Source organism: Triplophysa rosa, linkage group LG20 (assembly GCF_024868665.1).
Source record: "Triplophysa rosa linkage group LG20, Trosa_1v2, whole genome shotgun sequence".
In the NCBI taxonomy this organism is placed as follows: Eukaryota; Metazoa; Chordata; class Actinopteri; order Cypriniformes; family Nemacheilidae; genus Triplophysa; species Triplophysa rosa.
Window position 1 is genome coordinate 17,440,383 of NC_079909.1, and position 17,372 is coordinate 17,457,754.

Consider the following 17,372-nt stretch of genomic DNA (forward strand, 5'->3'; position numbering starts at 1 on the left):
GTGTGTATTCATTCATAAAATATGTGAATCTGAATGTACATAGTGTAAATCCTAAATGTACAGTTACATATATAAATATATACTGTAGTTAACAGGATACATACACTATAGTATTTGTAAATCCAAATAAACATAACAATGCTTTCTTTAAACCTGGATCATTAAAACCAAAACTTCATAGTATTATTTGAAATACATAGTAATTGAATTAAATTGATATATTTTTAAACTTCATCTTCTCCTACAGTTTGTCTCGCCTATATCAGACTTAGTGATGGAATAACACGTATCTTGTATCACGTATCCGTTGATGTTGCCTTGGTAATAACCTCATTACTCAAGAGTGTCTAGTGTGTTTTAGGTGCTATATGAAAAAGCTTCTTGGAATACAAAAATGGAGCAACTGGAGCCGTGTCATGCAACGTTGTGCAACCGAGCCACAAAACACTTGATACACACTCACACTGACACTTCCAACGAAATTCAGTCCGTCTGTACAGAAATCCCCTACTCTGACTCAACAACTGCGAAAGTGAGCCAGAATCGCAACAGCTCGCTCGCTGGCATATATATTAAAGTCTGTGTCCACAGGAAGTCTCTCATTTGACTCAACAAAACCATTTTTAAAGACGGTTCATTTCTTGCTATATGCGGCTCCATATAAGGAGCTGTTAAATTGTTTGCTACCTATGGATTTGTAATACATGTGAATAATTCAATCGTCTCGAGATGAAATACATGAGATCTATCATGGGATCTTCCTCAGATTTGGGATCGGATCCTTTTTTTAGCATGAAAACACTGTTGAATCCCTTCATCACAAGGATCCTCAGACAGGTCACATGATGGAATACTGGAAAGGAGGTCATATGGAAACACAAGATCAATGACAACCAAAAATAAACTTTAGTTGCTATATACACATGTATATTTGATTGTAAGTACATAGTAATGGGTGTTAGTTTGAGTCTGCTATGAAAATGACGTATTTGGCATCATTGTTTTATTATACATATCAAGTCCAAACTTACAGAACTATATCGTAAAAAATGACGGACTGACAATTTAGTTGCCCTTATAGATTTATGCACTAAATAGAAAAAAAGTAACAATTGGCAATATTTTAAAAATAAACACAACTCATTCTCTCAAGTGTTTTCTTCACACTTATCTATACACCAGGAGAGATAAAAGCTGTACCGACACGTGTAAACGCTACATCGCTCAGATCATCCAGTGAAAGTTAGTTGGTTTTCACTAGCCTCTTTACGTTGTTTTAGCCAAACTGTGACCTCTTCCCCTGTCTCAAGGACCAAAAAACGGATCAACTTCCCTCTAGACACTTCCCATTTTATACACGCCTCAAAGCTGGTCTTAATCGATGCTATTTACAAGAAATCAACATTTGCACTACGCATCTTTCCACCGAATAAAAAAAACGAGACCCGCTTTATCACACACATCTGCTTGTTTATCTGTGGAAACAAACAAGCCCGAGTTCGCAGAACTTTGTCTGGACGACAATGCGCGCTGAATAAAAGTGAAACAACACTTGGGCTCGTGACGCAGGTGAAAGATCATTTTAAATACCACGAGCTGAGGGCAGAAACACAAAGAGAAAATGAAATGAGTCATTGCGCTTTGGTCTAATTGAACCTTCTAGAAGTTGTGGACTCGTGCAGACCGGCCTTCGAACCCTAGTTTCACTCACACCCTGTTGTGATGAGCATTCCATGTCCGTCGTCAGGCTTAATAGGTCAAGACTACGCTTCATGAAGAACTGAAGCGGGCGTGAAGAACTGGCGCAGAGTCACGTCACTTTGGACGGGATGTGCTGAGATCAGCACAGAGACTTTGTCATTTACCTGCTCTTTTAGCTCGGTGAGTTGGCCTGACAGGTTACAGACGAGCTTCATGGTGGATTCGAGTTTCTCCTGAAGGCTTCTGATCTCGTTCTGCTCGCCCTCAGCATCACTACTCACCAGAGACATGGCTCGCATCCGTGGGAACCAATCTAAGTTGTGCTCCTGTCGAAAAATGAGACTTGAGTGCCTTTGGTCAATAATGTCAAATCACTTGAATGTACATTCAATTACATTAAATGTCACGTAAATTTCACACAAATTTTGATCAAGTTAGAAATGACAAATTCATATGTCAATGGCACTTTTTGCAAACCAAAATTCTTTAAAAGAACAATGTGGAGATTTTAGCGGCATCTAGTGGCGAGGTTGTGAATTGCAACCAATGGCTCACTCCACCCCTCCCTTCCGAAGCACTACGAAACCAAGATGTCGTCACGTTTCGGCTTCTTTGCCGAAGGAGATAATATATGTACGAAACGCGCTCTGTACAGCAGTTTGTCCGATTAGGGCTACTGTAGAAACAACATGTCGAATTCGAATGTCGAATGTAAGGGAACCCGCGGTGTGTGTATATAGAAATAGCTCATTCTAAGGTAATAAAAACATAACGCTTCATTATGAAAGGTCTTTATACACCTATGAAGACATAGTTATGTATATCATATTGCACAGATTACACACTGGACCTTTTAGTGTACCCCTGTTAACCATTACGCATTGTTTGTTATGATTTAATGAAAGTTATTATTCTTTGTAATACAAAGTGTCCACCCAAACTTCCTTTAAAAATGAATGATTCGTCTACCACTGATGTCACACAAACCTGTTGACACAAAGTGTTCTTTAAACTGGACATTTTAATAATAGTGTGTTTAACTTCAACTGTTAAGTCATGTCCTCTTTTGTGTTCATTCCTTCCTTGTCATGCTCTAAACAAGTATGTGTATACTTACATCAGACAAAATTCCCTACGTGTAACCTGCTTACTGCAATATCAAGGTCACATGAGAATTTGGACAGCCTCACCCTCTGATACAGAGCTTGAAAACACTGAACACCATCTAACAGGCCTGTGATTATTAACTGCGGGACAGGGCACTTTAGATTTTACAGGAACTAATTTAACAAAGCACATTAACAACACTGTCTGATCACATCTTTAAGACTTTCAGGAATGATATTTTATGACCTCTTTTTGAGATAACAGATCAGTGAAATATCAGTGAGGTCTTTCTGAGAACTTCACAGAAGGAATGACAACATATTCTAATGAAGATATGTTTGATTTCGTCCTACTTCTTTCCTGTAACTGTGGCCTCATACTGTATGTCATCCACTCAAGGACAGAATGAAAATGTAATTTAACCGAACTAATATAATCATTCAGCGTTCATCTTATTTGATTGTTTTTGTGCTGCCTGCGAAAAAATAATATCATTCTTGTAAGTGCTACGTGGATATACTTCGAATAATATCAAGAGATCTGAAAACAAAATTCTGGTGAATGATAAAACAAGCACAAGGGGCTTGAACCATATCCAGGGACCAAACTATGCCATTGTGTATGCCCGCTTTGAGCAGTAACACCCTAGCAACCGTATAGAAACCATTCGCAACACCTTAGCAACCACTTATCAATGCCCTAGCAATCACCCAGCATCATCAGCCAGATTCTTTCCAGATAAAATCTATTTTAGATGTATTTTTTTTCAGTTTCTATAAATAGATTGAAGCAAAAAAATCTATTTCCTTCTTGTCCTAATATCTCTGGATGGTTTATAAACCAGGCAGTGATCAGAGACAGAAGTGGAAGTCTACGAGCGCCAAACAGGATTGTGGAATGTCAGACTTCTGGCTGATGGGAGAGGTCAGACGCAGCTCCTAATAAGGACAGAGATTTTAACAGCAGAAAGGAAAAAGTGACAGTCGCTGTAAAGAACGCTGTCGGGAAAAGAGCTGGGCTGTGCAAATGGCCATAAGACACCCCACAACACTCTTTTCTCCAATAATCTTCCCCAAAGCTGGCCTACTTACACAAACACACACAAACGATTTGGCCTACAGACAGGCAAGCCCAAACTAGAGCGTTTGTGAACACTTAAGCACAAACGTCTTATATCTTAATAACCTGATATGAGGAAGTCAAAAGATTTATGTATCATTATTTAAGGTTGTAACCTTTAACTTTTGTCAGTCTATCGCCACCTCTGTTTAAAACATAAAACTGCAAGTCACTTCACATACTTTACGTGGGTTGAAGCGAAATGGCATCAAACTGATTTTTCCCATGAATTGTACCCAACAGCTCAACTTATAAATGATTATTACAAGCTCAGCGTTGTAAATCAAAGTAAGGTAAAGGAACACTTTTAAACACTCATTTTATTTTTAAAAACGTTACTAATATTCTTATTATTGCAACGTTTTTATGACCTCAAATGACTTAATTCTGGACTATAATAAGCCAAAAAGAAACGTGACAACATCTTAAATTTGATTAAAGATGCCGTCAGCGTGTTTAACAAACCGTTGTCTATTAAACATTTCCTAAAAAGGAATTGTTGATCAGTCACCGTATCTAATAATACACACTTTCCCATATAACTTTTAAACTTCAACCTAAAAAGGAGCTCATGCACATTTTAAACTTTTTTTCAGCTACCCACATGCATGTGTGTGTGTGTGTGCGTGCGTGTGTGTGTGTGTGTGTGTGTGGTGGTGACAGAAAGCAAGTGAGAGAGGTCGATCACACCTCAGCTGCAGAGAAGTTCCCTGTTTCTGTCAAATCTCAGATGGAGGGGCAACATACGCACACACTCGAGTCAGGCAGACGCAGGGGAAAATCACAGGTAATGCTCTCAGTCATTCTGAGAATGAGAGAGGAGTGTGTGTGTGTGTGTGTGTGTGTTCACTTCCTGCTACCACAGATGTTGAGGTTTGTGTTTACCTCCGCCCACAAACAGCGGCGTCTGCGCGAGCAGCCCAGCTGTCGGGCGGTTTCGTCATCGTCATCACACAGACACGCTTCGCTATCTCTTATCGGGCCTGACATGAATCTCACACTACGCCACACAGAGTGGACTACTTTTGAAATCTATCAATTCACCCACATTATTCAAGAGTATCAAAGCTCCTCCCACACTACAGCGGCATAAACCCCATGCCCTATAAAACCAGTCAAAACAAGCCTGTGTGTACCCTCCTGAATATTGTTTATTAAACTATAAAAAAATAAAAATAGCTTTGGCATCTAAACTTAACTGAGGTGATAGCAATCTTTTAGCAATAAAACTACACTGACAAAAAAACTAGTAGGATTTACTTAATTTTTTGCACACAGCTTTTTTAAGTAAATTTACTTATTTTTAATTTTTCAAGTAAATGTTAAAGAAAAAAACTAAGTAAAAAAAGGTAAATTAACACAAAAAATCAAGTAAATTCAACTAGTTGTTTTTTTCTGTGTTGTTAAATAAATAATAAAGCTAACATTGTTACAGATAAAACCAAAAAATACAATAAGGTATATATATAAAACGCCATATATGTAACAAATAAAACGATACAAAGCACATCTCTGATGTAGGACATAAATGGAGCGAATCAGTGACTCGTCTGCATTACAGCCCACACTGAAATACTCACTTCCTCTGGTCCAACTTCTACAGAAACGAGAACTACAACAATTTCTATGAATAAAAAATTCCCTTTAAAAAGCACTCATTCGCTTTGTTAGGGGCTGAAATGGAAAAAAGCATCTTTCGCTGTAGTGTTGTTTTGGTTCGTGCTTTTTATTGCGGCTTGCGTATTTGTGCACGTTCGTGCGTCCGAACCGGCCCCCCTTAAACCTCTATTTCCTAAGCTTTGTTTACACTTGACAACACTGCCAGTAAATGAGTGAGTTCCTAAGCCACATTAAATTCAACTGTATCTGCTGCTTAATGGAAACGAGGGAAGTGCGAATTTCATTACTAATACCACAATAGCCCACGCGCGCGCACACAAGCAGACATATTTAAGGCAGGATGCTCTGTGGTCTGAAGAGCAACAACAGCGTCGGTTCTGAACAGGACTTTGAGCGCTTCATCGCAGGAAGACGCAGGTTACGGCTGTCGTCATCACCAAGCTGTGAATGATATGCACGGGGAAAAAAGCTGAAGGGAATCTTTAGCGGTTCCATTTAGGGGCTCTACCTACAGTAGCAACACTGTATCTGGTAGCATAAGTGGTACCGCTTGCAACATCAAGGTCAAGGGTTTGTTCCTGGAGAACAGACACAAACACGGGGGAAATGTATGTTTTACATCACTTTGCATAAAAGCATCGTCCAAATGCACGACTGTAAAAGCACCTGATAGTCTCCGTCTTCATTTCAAGTATTACCATTACTGTAACACCCTTATTGTTGCCAATGTGCATGCTATATCAGTCCATTGTTATATCCATTCTCTACTCTATCAAAAGCGGAACTTATTTTAACTGGACAAGGCATGTTAAAAATGCAGCGGTCACTGCAGACGTGGCGCATCTCAAGATGTTAGTCTAGTTTATGTGCAAACAAACCAACAATGAAAAACCAGCTCAGACGGTTGTGACAGTTATGTTCATCTGGTTTTCTTTATCACTTTCCCACAGGCCACTACCAAGCTCGAAAAACCTACAGATGCATCGCAAACTGCGCGACCCTTTGTTGTCAGGTCAAAGACTTTTCATTTTTTGGGAGACCTCATGAGCAGATAATCCTGAGTCAGGTGATTTCTCACAAGACCACGTGGCACCTCTTGCAACGCTGCACTTGAGGTCAGGAACAGGGCCAAAAAGACACCCGGATCAGAAACTGTGTCAGAAACCCACCGTGGCACCATCTGCGTCAGGACGGCAACCGCTGGTGGAGAAGGGGCTTTCCTGAGCACTTCTCTTTCCTTAAAAATATTCAACAGTCACATTGCAATTGTTGCAATAAACTCTAAAGAGTTCACAAACTATAAAAACAACACAGGAACACAATTGCCATCGTTATTAAAAGGCATCTTTGTTTCTAAATCAACTCAGTTGAACTTTCTGGTAAAGGCTGGTGTTCATCCACCGATTTGTTGTAGTTAAAATAATGTTGTTTTCGGGGTAAGTGCCCTGAGCGCATGGGCGAAAGGGATGACATTATTTTTCAAAGAAAAGCATGCATGCAAAGGCGCACGCACACACACACACACACACACACAAGGGAAACTCCTGTTTCTTGGGTCATCCGACTAAAGCAAAATGTGTGTGTGTGTTGTTATGGCTTTTCTGAGGAATTAACACATTCCAAGCCATTTTCAGACACACATCTGAGTCTTAAGACTCTAGAATCTGAAGGCAAGCCGAAGCTTTGCCGACCCCCAGGAAGCCGAGGTCACAAAGTTGTCATTACATAAGTCAAAGCTAAAGGTTTGTGGTAATTCGAGAGATTTACTGTTAGGAATTTGGTTTAATAGCATAAGTACTCTATGTTCCCACAGGTAAAGCCTAAAGTGGGCCAAATTCTTCAAAGCAGTCTCTGAATCACTGGGGTTCGGTCGGTTCATTTTGATCGGCTCCTAAAGTTGCTCTTAAAGGAACAGTTCACCCAAAAATGAAAATTCTGTCATCATTTACTCACCCTCGAGTTGTTCCACATCCATATACATTTCTTTGTTCTGATGAGCAGAGAGAAAGATACTTGGACAAATGCTTGTAACCAAACAGTTCTCGGCCACCACTGACTACCGTAGTAGGAAAAATGCCAATGGTACTCAAACGTGCCCCAGAACTGTTTGCTTTCCTACATTCTTCCAAATATCTTCTTTTGTTTAATCAGAACAACGTTTGTTTTTACAGATTTGAAACCACTCGAAGATGAGTAAATGAAGACAGAAGTTTCATTTTTGGGTGTACTGTCCCTTTAAATGTACTGTATGATTTCCAAAGTATGCTTTCCTTCCTTTTTACATACAGTATAAGGATGTGGCACAGTTGCGTATTCCTCGAAAAAGCCTAATTCTGCGGAAATCTGGTATAAACGTATTTATCTCACCAGAGGGGAAAAACCTTGTGATTGTAAATCTGGTTCCCTTTCTGTGTGTAGAAGTAGACGCTCAGTGGCATTCTTCACACCTTATCTGCTCTTAAATGAAAAAAAATCCTCTGCAGTAAACACAACTAACTTCCTCTCGTCATGTGACTTTGGCCCTAGGGCTCAAGTTACCTTATGATGACCTCAGTTCCTCACGAGAAAATTGCTGTCACCTGACAATCGCTGGACACCGTACACAGGTTTGTGCATACTGCTAATAGAAGGCTGTTCATTTTCATTGTCGTTTTAAGCTTTCCTAAAGATGTCCTAGTCTGGGAAAATGCTCAGCTGAATGGTCTGAGATCAGACACTGACAAACAAACAAACACAAAGTTCAACTGAAGGTCTTCGAGATATCAGTACAGATAACCGTACCCATCTTGCAACATAACATTCACGTAAATACAAACAAAGCCTGCTGTCTCTCTTAGTCATGGGTCATTGCATCCGTTCTCCTCTGTGAAAATCAGAAGCCTTACCCGGATCATTTCGGCCACGTAGCTCTCGGGCCCCGTGAACTCAGTGGAGTCCTTGACTTTCACCAGCACTATGAAGAAAAGGTAATGCCACATGTTGTGCTCCACCTTTATATGCTCTTCAAACGTCACCGTTTTGTTGTCGAACTTGTCCCTCTCCAAACCTGTAGAGAAAATAAACACTTAGTATCAACCACCATCATTTGTGGCAGCTGTTTGTTGTTGAGGTCAGTAAGAAGATCAAGATTACGAGTAATCTCGATGTGACAAGCTGTGCATCTGTCAATTGTTTAAAAACAGGATTTGTTTAGGGTGAAATCTAAATAAGCTCCGTGTACTGTAGTTTATTTGAACCTTTAACCTAGTGCGAGTGAAAACAATCTCTCAAAACTGTTTAGTATAGTAGTGGTCAACGTTTCTTCGTTCGGGTGGTTTTGTCATGAAAACTGTACAGTCTGGAAGAGGAAGTTAAAACAGGGAAACGGTTTGTATACAAACGTGAATGTTATGAGCGAATGGAGGTAATCTTGTGACGGTCATGAAGTCACTTTGTGATGCGTGACTGGGTAGTAAACAACATGAGAAAGCGTCACTTGACCGACAGCACGTCATTTACACATGTATTCACACACACATCAGATCATATCGGAGAGAGAGCGAGCACGCGTGACAGTTCATCTTGGATTTGATTTCCCGGATTTGTGTGAAGTTTACATTTGATTTGGTTGTGCGTTGAGCTTTGAAACGAAAATAATATTCATAAAAAAATGAATTCTGAGGCAAAATGTGTCATCATTTACTCACCCTCGGGTCATTCCAAACCTGTATGACTTTCTTCTGCAGAACACAAAAGAAGATGTTTTGAAGAATGTTGGTAGCCAAACAACACTGACTGGACCCCATTGATTTCCGTATAGACACAACATCACTGAAACATTTTTCAAAATATCTTCTTTTGAGTATATACAGGTTTTGAATGACACGAGGGCGAATAAATGATTACAGAACTGTTTTTTTTTTGGCGAACAATCCATTTAACATCTGAATGTTAAAGAGAAAATTTCAATTCCAGAAGAACAGAACTTCCAGTGGAAATTACACACGACCTTGTCAAAAACGCCAAAGGCAAAGACTCCACCACCTTTGAAGTAAGTAAGGTCTGATATGTCGCCCTTATGTTTACACCAGAGCAAAACTGCTTTATGAGCCCATGAGCTTTATGGGTCTACAGTCCATGACATGAAATAGTGTGTGAAGCTAACCGCTTTATTTAAACTGCCATCTTCTAAACAAAGACTGTTGAACATTTATACCCAAACTGGCCACTCACCACAAATAAAGCAGGTCGTTTTTAACACTTCCTCTTTCTTCTGTTTTTCACTTCTCAGGTCAGCAAAGGTGTCAATGATGACTCCAAAAATGAGGTTGAGGACTATAATGATGACCATGAAGAAGAACAAAAGGTCGTAGATCACACGGGCCGCAAACAGAGGCTCCTATAGAGGAGAGAGTGAAAGATGATGTGAGAAGATCAGACATTAACTCAACCCATCAATACTGAATATCGGTGCAGTGTAGCGTCAATAACCCTTTGAGCTCCATGTGTAACTTTCTACTATTCAGTCGTGTGGTATTTGTCTCCAAGCGACCTTTGACCACACCAAACGGATAAAAAAAAAAAACATTCAACGCCTGATTTAACAAAACATTCTTTAATAATGAAGAAAGAAAGTCGCTGATTGAGGAAACCAAGCTGTTCGATGTGCACTAATCATAACAATCTGCAATGTAATATCGAAGGGGAAGTGTGACGTAAAATTCAAGAACACAACATCACTAAATGTGACTGCAAAAACAATACAATTTTTACACATTATGAAGCTCTTATATTGATGCTTATGTATCTCAGCGTGGTTGATATAAACAGTGTGGAACCTCTTTAGATGGTTTTCGCAGAACATCTCCGACTCCGCCACCGCTCCGCAGGCCGTGGCTCAATACGGTGACAATGCACATAAGAAGCGAGTCACACGCCCTCTCTTTATCCTCGATCACGACTGCAGTCGGCTGCACACCCACAGCTACAGGAAACAACAACGTCAATAAGCGCTTAAGCAAATGAACAAAAACACAAACTCTACTCTGACAAAGTCCTCTTTGTCTGGCACATATTCTATGCAAAGTCTTCAGACTACATCGCCACAACCATGCAAATCTGTCCTTAATGTCAGGATTTATCAGATCGCAACACATTGTGATCCAACTTTTCGTTGTAAACTAGCACAGAACCAGTTAAAAAAGATTTTATGAAAAAAAAGATATCCAGTTGCTAAGGTGTTCCTAGTTGTTTGAAGTGTGTTGCTATGGGGTTGCTAGGGTGTAGGTGTTGGCTTATAGGCCCGAGTTAAAGGAGCCCTTTTAATGGATTTTTCTGCCTATTTTAGAAGTTATTTCTATAAATAACACACCTTTCGTTAACAACAACAGCTGCACGGGCATCATTCATAGTTTCAGACTCGGTTAGTTGACACAGGCGTGGTAAAGACGAAACACACTAGTGTTACAAATTAACAGTCACATGGGTCAGACGGTCCAGACTGGCTGATCAAATTAAACCAGACTTACATCTTGAATTAGCACTTCTCACAGACCCATTCGCAAATCCGAATGATACTGTTCTGACCTCTAACCCGGGGCCAGCATGACCCTGCTGAACTGTTAGTGCCTGACTGTCATTAACCTCTGACCCCCAAACATTAACCCCCCATAACCTAGAAGGGTTCCTTGAGGATGACGAGTCTCTGCATTCTTCAGGTCTCATGACCAACCATTCTACTTAGATTTACCAAGCTGTGTGTGTGTGTGTGTGTGTGTGTGAGAGAGAGATTTTATAGGCGATGGGGTTCATACCATCCATCACGGTCTCTGTAGAGCAATTCTCTTCTTTCCGACACACAGCGCCTGCCAGGAACTCTCCCATCTTACTGGCAGAATGCTCTGAATGGAAAAACGTCAAATTAGAAGCTATAAATTGTAACTCTTAAGCAAGCCGTGTGTGTGTCCTCATTTGACTTGTCTGTGGACAGTATTTGAACCTCATGTAGCATGTCCGAGTCACATGACATTTAGATTCATGTATTTGGCGGATGATATTATTTAAAACACAAATGCATTCCCTGGGGTTCGAACCCATGACCTTGGTGCTGCTACTTCTCTAACAATTGAGCCACATTTGACCCCAAATTCAGATAAAAAAACATGAAAGGATATTTTGCCACTATCTTTATAATAATGAAGCTTATCCAATAGGAAACATTCTCACACGCTGTCGTAACATGGAAATGTTTATTACACATCACTATGTTTCGTGAAATGCCTGAAGCAAGTCTTCAACAGAAGCTCTGTTTAAATTGTAATGAACATCTGGATGCAATGACAGTGTGTATGACTTATATCCCCCCCCTAAAATTAAAGTAAAGACTTAAATTTATTCCTTTCTTTTGTTTGGGGTGAAATATAACCCAGACTTTTGGGAAATAACCGGCTAAATGCATATACAGTAACCCAAACAGTGGCATATAACAGCAACACATTTTCCATCTGCTATGGGAAGTTGCCAAATACAAAACATTGTTTGACATCTACAGGCAATACGTTTGTTATTCTCACCCAAAGTTTTATTAGGTATTCGGTCCACGGTCAGGATGAAGTCATCTTTAAAGATGATGTATCCCACAATGGAGAAGAGGTAGACCAGGATGAGAGCCAGTACAGCTGTCAGAACGATGGAGCGGCCGTTCCTGGTGACGCTCTTGATGACGTTCAGCAGCGTCTCTTCTCTGTAGATCAGGTCAAAGAGCTACGGAGAGTAACGTGAGAATGCGTGTGTATATACACTATACATGTGGGTGAAAGTGTGAGAGGTGAAAGGTCAGTTAAAAGTGACACCCATGCATGAAAGATGGTATGTGTTGTGGGTGTGTGCTTTACTCACAAGCAAGCTGTAGAAGAAGACGTGAACAAAAACTCCAAGGCTGCATATGATGAGATAGAGCAGATGATACAGGAACTCCACATCCATTATCATCGCCTTATAGCCTCTCGTGAATGTACCGCGATTTCCTACGAAACTCATCAGGAAAATCACTTTATTGCAGACCTAAAAATAGAAGAAACACGGCACATGAAAATGATACCAAGCGCTGAAGACTGGATTTGAATTAGTAATCAGTTTTGGTCAAATTTAGAGCTAAAAACATTTATCTGCAATCAAAACAACTACAACTAAATCAGAATAACTACCACAAAATTAAGATAGCTTCAAACTAAATCCAACTAAAGGTAATAAACCAAACCGCTACAAACCGAATCGAAATAACTACAAACTGAATCAAAATAACTACAAACCAAATCAAAATACCTACCAACTGTATCAAAATAACTACAAACAGAATCAAAATACCTACCAACTGTATCAAAATAACTACAAACAGAATCAAAATAACTACAAACTGAATCAAAATACCTACCAACTGTATCAAAATACCTACCAACTGTATCAAAATAACTACAAACAGAATCAAAATAACTACAAACTGAATCAAAATACCTACCAACTGTATCAAAATACCTACCAACTGTATCAAAATAACTACAAACAGAATCAAAATAACTACAAACTGAATCAAAATACCTACCAACTGTATCAAAATACCTACCAACTGTATCAAAATAACTACAAACAGAATCAAAATAACTACAAACTGAATCAAAATACCTACCAACTGTATCAAAATACCTACCAACTGTATCAAAATAACTACAAACAGAATCAAAATAACTACCAACTGAATCAAAATAACTACAAACTGAATCAAAATACCTACCAACTGTATCAAAATACCTACCAACTGTATCAAAATAACTACAAACAGAATCAAAATAACTACAAACTGAATCAAAATAACTACAAACTGAATCAAAATACCTACCAACTGTATCAAAATACCTACCAACTGTATCAAAATAACTACAAACAGAATCAAAATAACTACAAACTGAATCAAAATAACTACAAACTGAATCAAAATACCTACCAACTGTATCAAAATACCTACCAACTGTATCAAAATAACTACAAACAGAATCAAAATAACTACAAACAGAATCAAAATAACTACAAACTGAATCAAAATACCTACCAACTGTATCAAAATACCTACCAACTGTATCAAAATAACTACAACCCGAAACAAAATAACAACAAACCGAATCAAAACAACTACAAACTGAATCTAAATAGCTACAAACCGAACCAAAATAACTTCAAACCGAATCAATAAAATAAAACAACAAATTGAATCAAAATAAAAAACTATAACAGTATCCAAATAAACATAACCAAACAAAAATAACAACAAACTAAATCAAAGACAATCAAATCAAAGTGACTGTAAGCAATTCAAAACAACTACAAACTAAATACAAATAACTACAACCTAATAAAATGAACTGCAAACTGAATCAAAATAACTACAACTAAAACAAACTAGTGCACAGCTTGTCAGGTGCTTGTCAGCTTGTTCTTAAAGGGAGTAAACAAAGTTTAAGTGCCAAAAAAACATTACTAGCTACTGACAAGTGTTGTGTGAACTAAATATTAGCTAGTTTTCAGGGTTTGTTTTAGTTGGTCAGCAGAATGTAACCCGAGTGTGCAAATGATGAGAAACAGGAATTATAGTGTGGGCCAAGTCCATTTGAACACAGAACTGTGAAGGCCGTGTGGAATCCTCCAGTGACGCACGCCACACCTCAATGCAACATACACCGAGCTGCCCTTCAGCGACACTTCTGGCCCGCAGAGATTTGGCAGAGGACTGAGGTAAGACACACACTCCCTCATAAGCACACACACTCACATTGAAAGCCCCAAGCAGGAACAGGGTGGGCTCCAGGCCGACCGAAAAGATGAGGCGCAGTATGATGGAGGCGATGAGCGCCCTGATCCCGTGAGGCTGGGGAAGAACTATAACGATGGCCAGCGAGACCAACATGGCCGCCCACAGCAGCGCGGAGAGGTGTGGCTCCAGAGTGCCTGAAGGGAAAGAGGTAAATACATTCTGACATGTGCGCAAGCCATCAATCAAGCACGGGAATACAAATACCTTCACACTAAATTGTCACAACACCATCTGTCATGGTTAAACCATCTCAGGCGCTTGATTTAGATTTGATCGGCGATGCACATGGATAGTGTGTTGGCAAATGATTACATGATTACCATCTTTATTTAGAAGACGCTTTTATCCAAACATTTCGATATAAATCATGCAAAATCATAAAGGACGTACAGATTTATGACGATTGCGTTCAAGATATGCACCATGCTATAACAACTGAGCTATAGGAACCCAAGAAACAAACGTGTCATAAAACTCTATGAGAAACAACAGAAGATTCACAACTGCACGTCGTATCTAAATAGGACTCCCGGCGGAACATGCAGGTTCACCTGTTGAACACGTTTAGGCACATTCTAGAGGAAAGAAGCTTAAAGCAAACAGACGAATGTTATATAATCCAGAAGGTGCGACCCAATTGAATCAGTTATGGTTTACTTGAATCATGAGTCATGTTGGTATGCATTTAATCCTCCCTTATGTTCTGTTTTAGGCCAACAACTATGAAACTCGCATCAAGGACGTATGCAGGAATATTTTACCGTGAGGGTGTGTGTGCATGCAGACTAAAAAGACTCGTTCTCTCTCCCGCCTGCAAAGAGACCACATGACAGGTGCTGGTTACATAATGCGGCGTGCTAAAAATACCCCGGCTGAAAGATGCATGAGCGTCGGGTTCCGAGCGAGGACGGGCTCACAGGGGTTTGGATCGACAGGCCTGGCGGGTGACCAGGAAACCAGCAGATCTGAGCAGAGTGTATGTGTGTCTATATAAATACACTGGAAAGGCTGTATTCCATTCATTCCAAAAAACACACACACTTTGAAAAGAAGGTCAAGGGAGGCCTAAACTGACCTATACTATCGGTTTCTTGGTTCAAAACACAACGAGTTCGATTTGTTGGCCGTGTGCAGTAACGAAGTGGCTATGTCTGGCTCTTTGACAGTATCTCTCCGCGGCTGCTGTAGTCATGCTAAGCGTGCTCTGGTTGTGTTTGAATGGTTACATTTTGCTGACGGGTGGGAAGAAAATTGTAAATGGGCGGCCGCTTCCCTGCGCTGCTGTGCTGGCCCCTTGTTTGACCTTTACACATGCTGTATAGAGACCTACTGATCTGTGAAGTCTGATTAAGAGGTGGTGACTGTTATTAAAAGGGCTTTAAGGTGATTGTTTTCACTGTAATGTACAGTATTCACTAGTAGGTCTCACAAGACACAGACTCGATAACAAATATAAAACTAGAGATTTATGCTATTTAGTTGGGGAACAAGGAAGAGATTTAGTTTTTCCGTATGGCCTCGACATAAATACGGATACCTTTGATCATCTTCTGCACTGATATTTAAAAATGTTGGTAACCAAAGAACATTGGCTCCCAATGTGTGGACCCAAAACAACAGACATTTCTCAAAATATCTTCTTTTGTGTTCTACGGAAAGAGTAAGAGAGAGAGTCATATATGAGGGTGAACAAATGATGACTTTTTTTAAACAAACAGAACACTGAGAGAAAGGACTTCAATAAATCTATAATTCTTAGTTAATGATCAAACTAGCAGACTATTGTAAATATGTATTGTCAGAGATGACCCGGTCAGACAGATCATCATGTTTTACTGCACGGGCGACACTTCACATTCACCTTTGATATGATCTACATTAGCTTTTGTTTGCGTTTCAAATTGTGGCCTACAATCATTCGAGAAGAGATCTGTGATTCTGTCAAAAGTGTGAGAGGGGACAATACTGTGGAACTAAAGCCAAAAACGCTCGTGCGCTTGAGAAAAATACTGAAACAAAAGAGACCGCAGAGCCTGACCCCAGCCTGAACAAAGCGGAGTTGATGCCCGTCACAATGTGGCACTTATGCCAGTCACAATGACTGGACAAACAATGCACAACACAACATGAAGGAGAAAGAAACTAAGAAGAAAGGCAACCTAAGAAAGATCAAGGAGCTAATAAATACATTTCATACAACACTTTAATAATGTAAAACCATTTACAAGAGTTCTACATTAAACATTTAAATGCAAATGAAACTTTAACAAACAACTCGTGTTTGAGAATGCAGCAGCGGCCTTATCTGGGTCTCTGTTCCCAGGGTCAAATCTGAGTTCTGAGATACACAGGTGTCACATTTCTCCAACACGTAGCCGCATACACAAACACACGCTCACACCTTTGATCAGTAAGAGCGGGGAGGGGACAAACACGGTCTTAACTGAAGCTTATGAGATTAGGAAAATAGAGAATGTGTGCGCGAGCCCTGGAGTCAGGTGACATGTTAAGCGAGTGATCTCGGGCAAGCTGACTATATCAATAACCAGGTTACGCCCTGACGTAAGGCGGGTTATGTCCGTCATTACGCCAGGGCTTCCTGTAAAGAACACGCTGCTTTGACCGAGAAATGCTGAAGCAGGTTTTACAGTATTAGTGTGTGTTGATTCACATTTCAGCATTTCTGCATTTCTCTTTTATCCAAAGCGACTTGGAAGTGATCAGTATGTGCGTTTCATGGTTATCAAACCCATAAACTTTTGTGACGCCAACACATTACTCGACCTGTTGAGTTAGACTTTTGGCATTTTGCAATTTTCTTTATCAGTCACTGTGAGTGGGAGATTGCTTTATATTCGGTCTGTCTGTCTGTTCGTTTAAAACGCTCGAGACACAGACAAGTGAAGTGTAAAAGTGCTATAAAAAATATCAGTATATATCAAACTACAATCGTTGTTCTATCAGACTGTATCAATTACAATAT

At 39.8% G+C, this 17,372-nt stretch overlaps 1 protein-coding gene across 16 annotated transcripts in view; it reads right to left on the bottom strand.

Moving 5' to 3' along the window:
- Positions 1 to 17,372, bottom strand: part of itpr1b (inositol 1,4,5-trisphosphate receptor, type 1b) — a 109,005-nt gene that overhangs the window by 1,636 nt on the left and 89,997 nt on the right. For all 16 annotated transcript variants that reach the window (XM_057362366.1, XM_057362358.1, XM_057362369.1 and 13 more), the window contains 8 exons: positions 14,348 to 14,523; positions 12,424 to 12,588; positions 12,099 to 12,288; positions 11,340 to 11,426; positions 10,365 to 10,510; positions 9,760 to 9,925; positions 8,433 to 8,593; positions 1,866 to 2,027 (listed from right to left, as the gene is read on the bottom strand). In XM_057362366.1, coding sequence (XP_057218349.1) covers positions 1,866 to 2,027; positions 8,433 to 8,593; positions 9,760 to 9,925; positions 10,365 to 10,510; positions 11,340 to 11,426; positions 12,099 to 12,288; positions 12,424 to 12,588; positions 14,348 to 14,523 — 1,253 coding nt within the window. The remainder of the gene's footprint in view (positions 1 to 1,865; positions 2,028 to 8,432; positions 8,594 to 9,759; positions 9,926 to 10,364; positions 10,511 to 11,339; positions 11,427 to 12,098; positions 12,289 to 12,423; positions 12,589 to 14,347; positions 14,524 to 17,372) is intronic.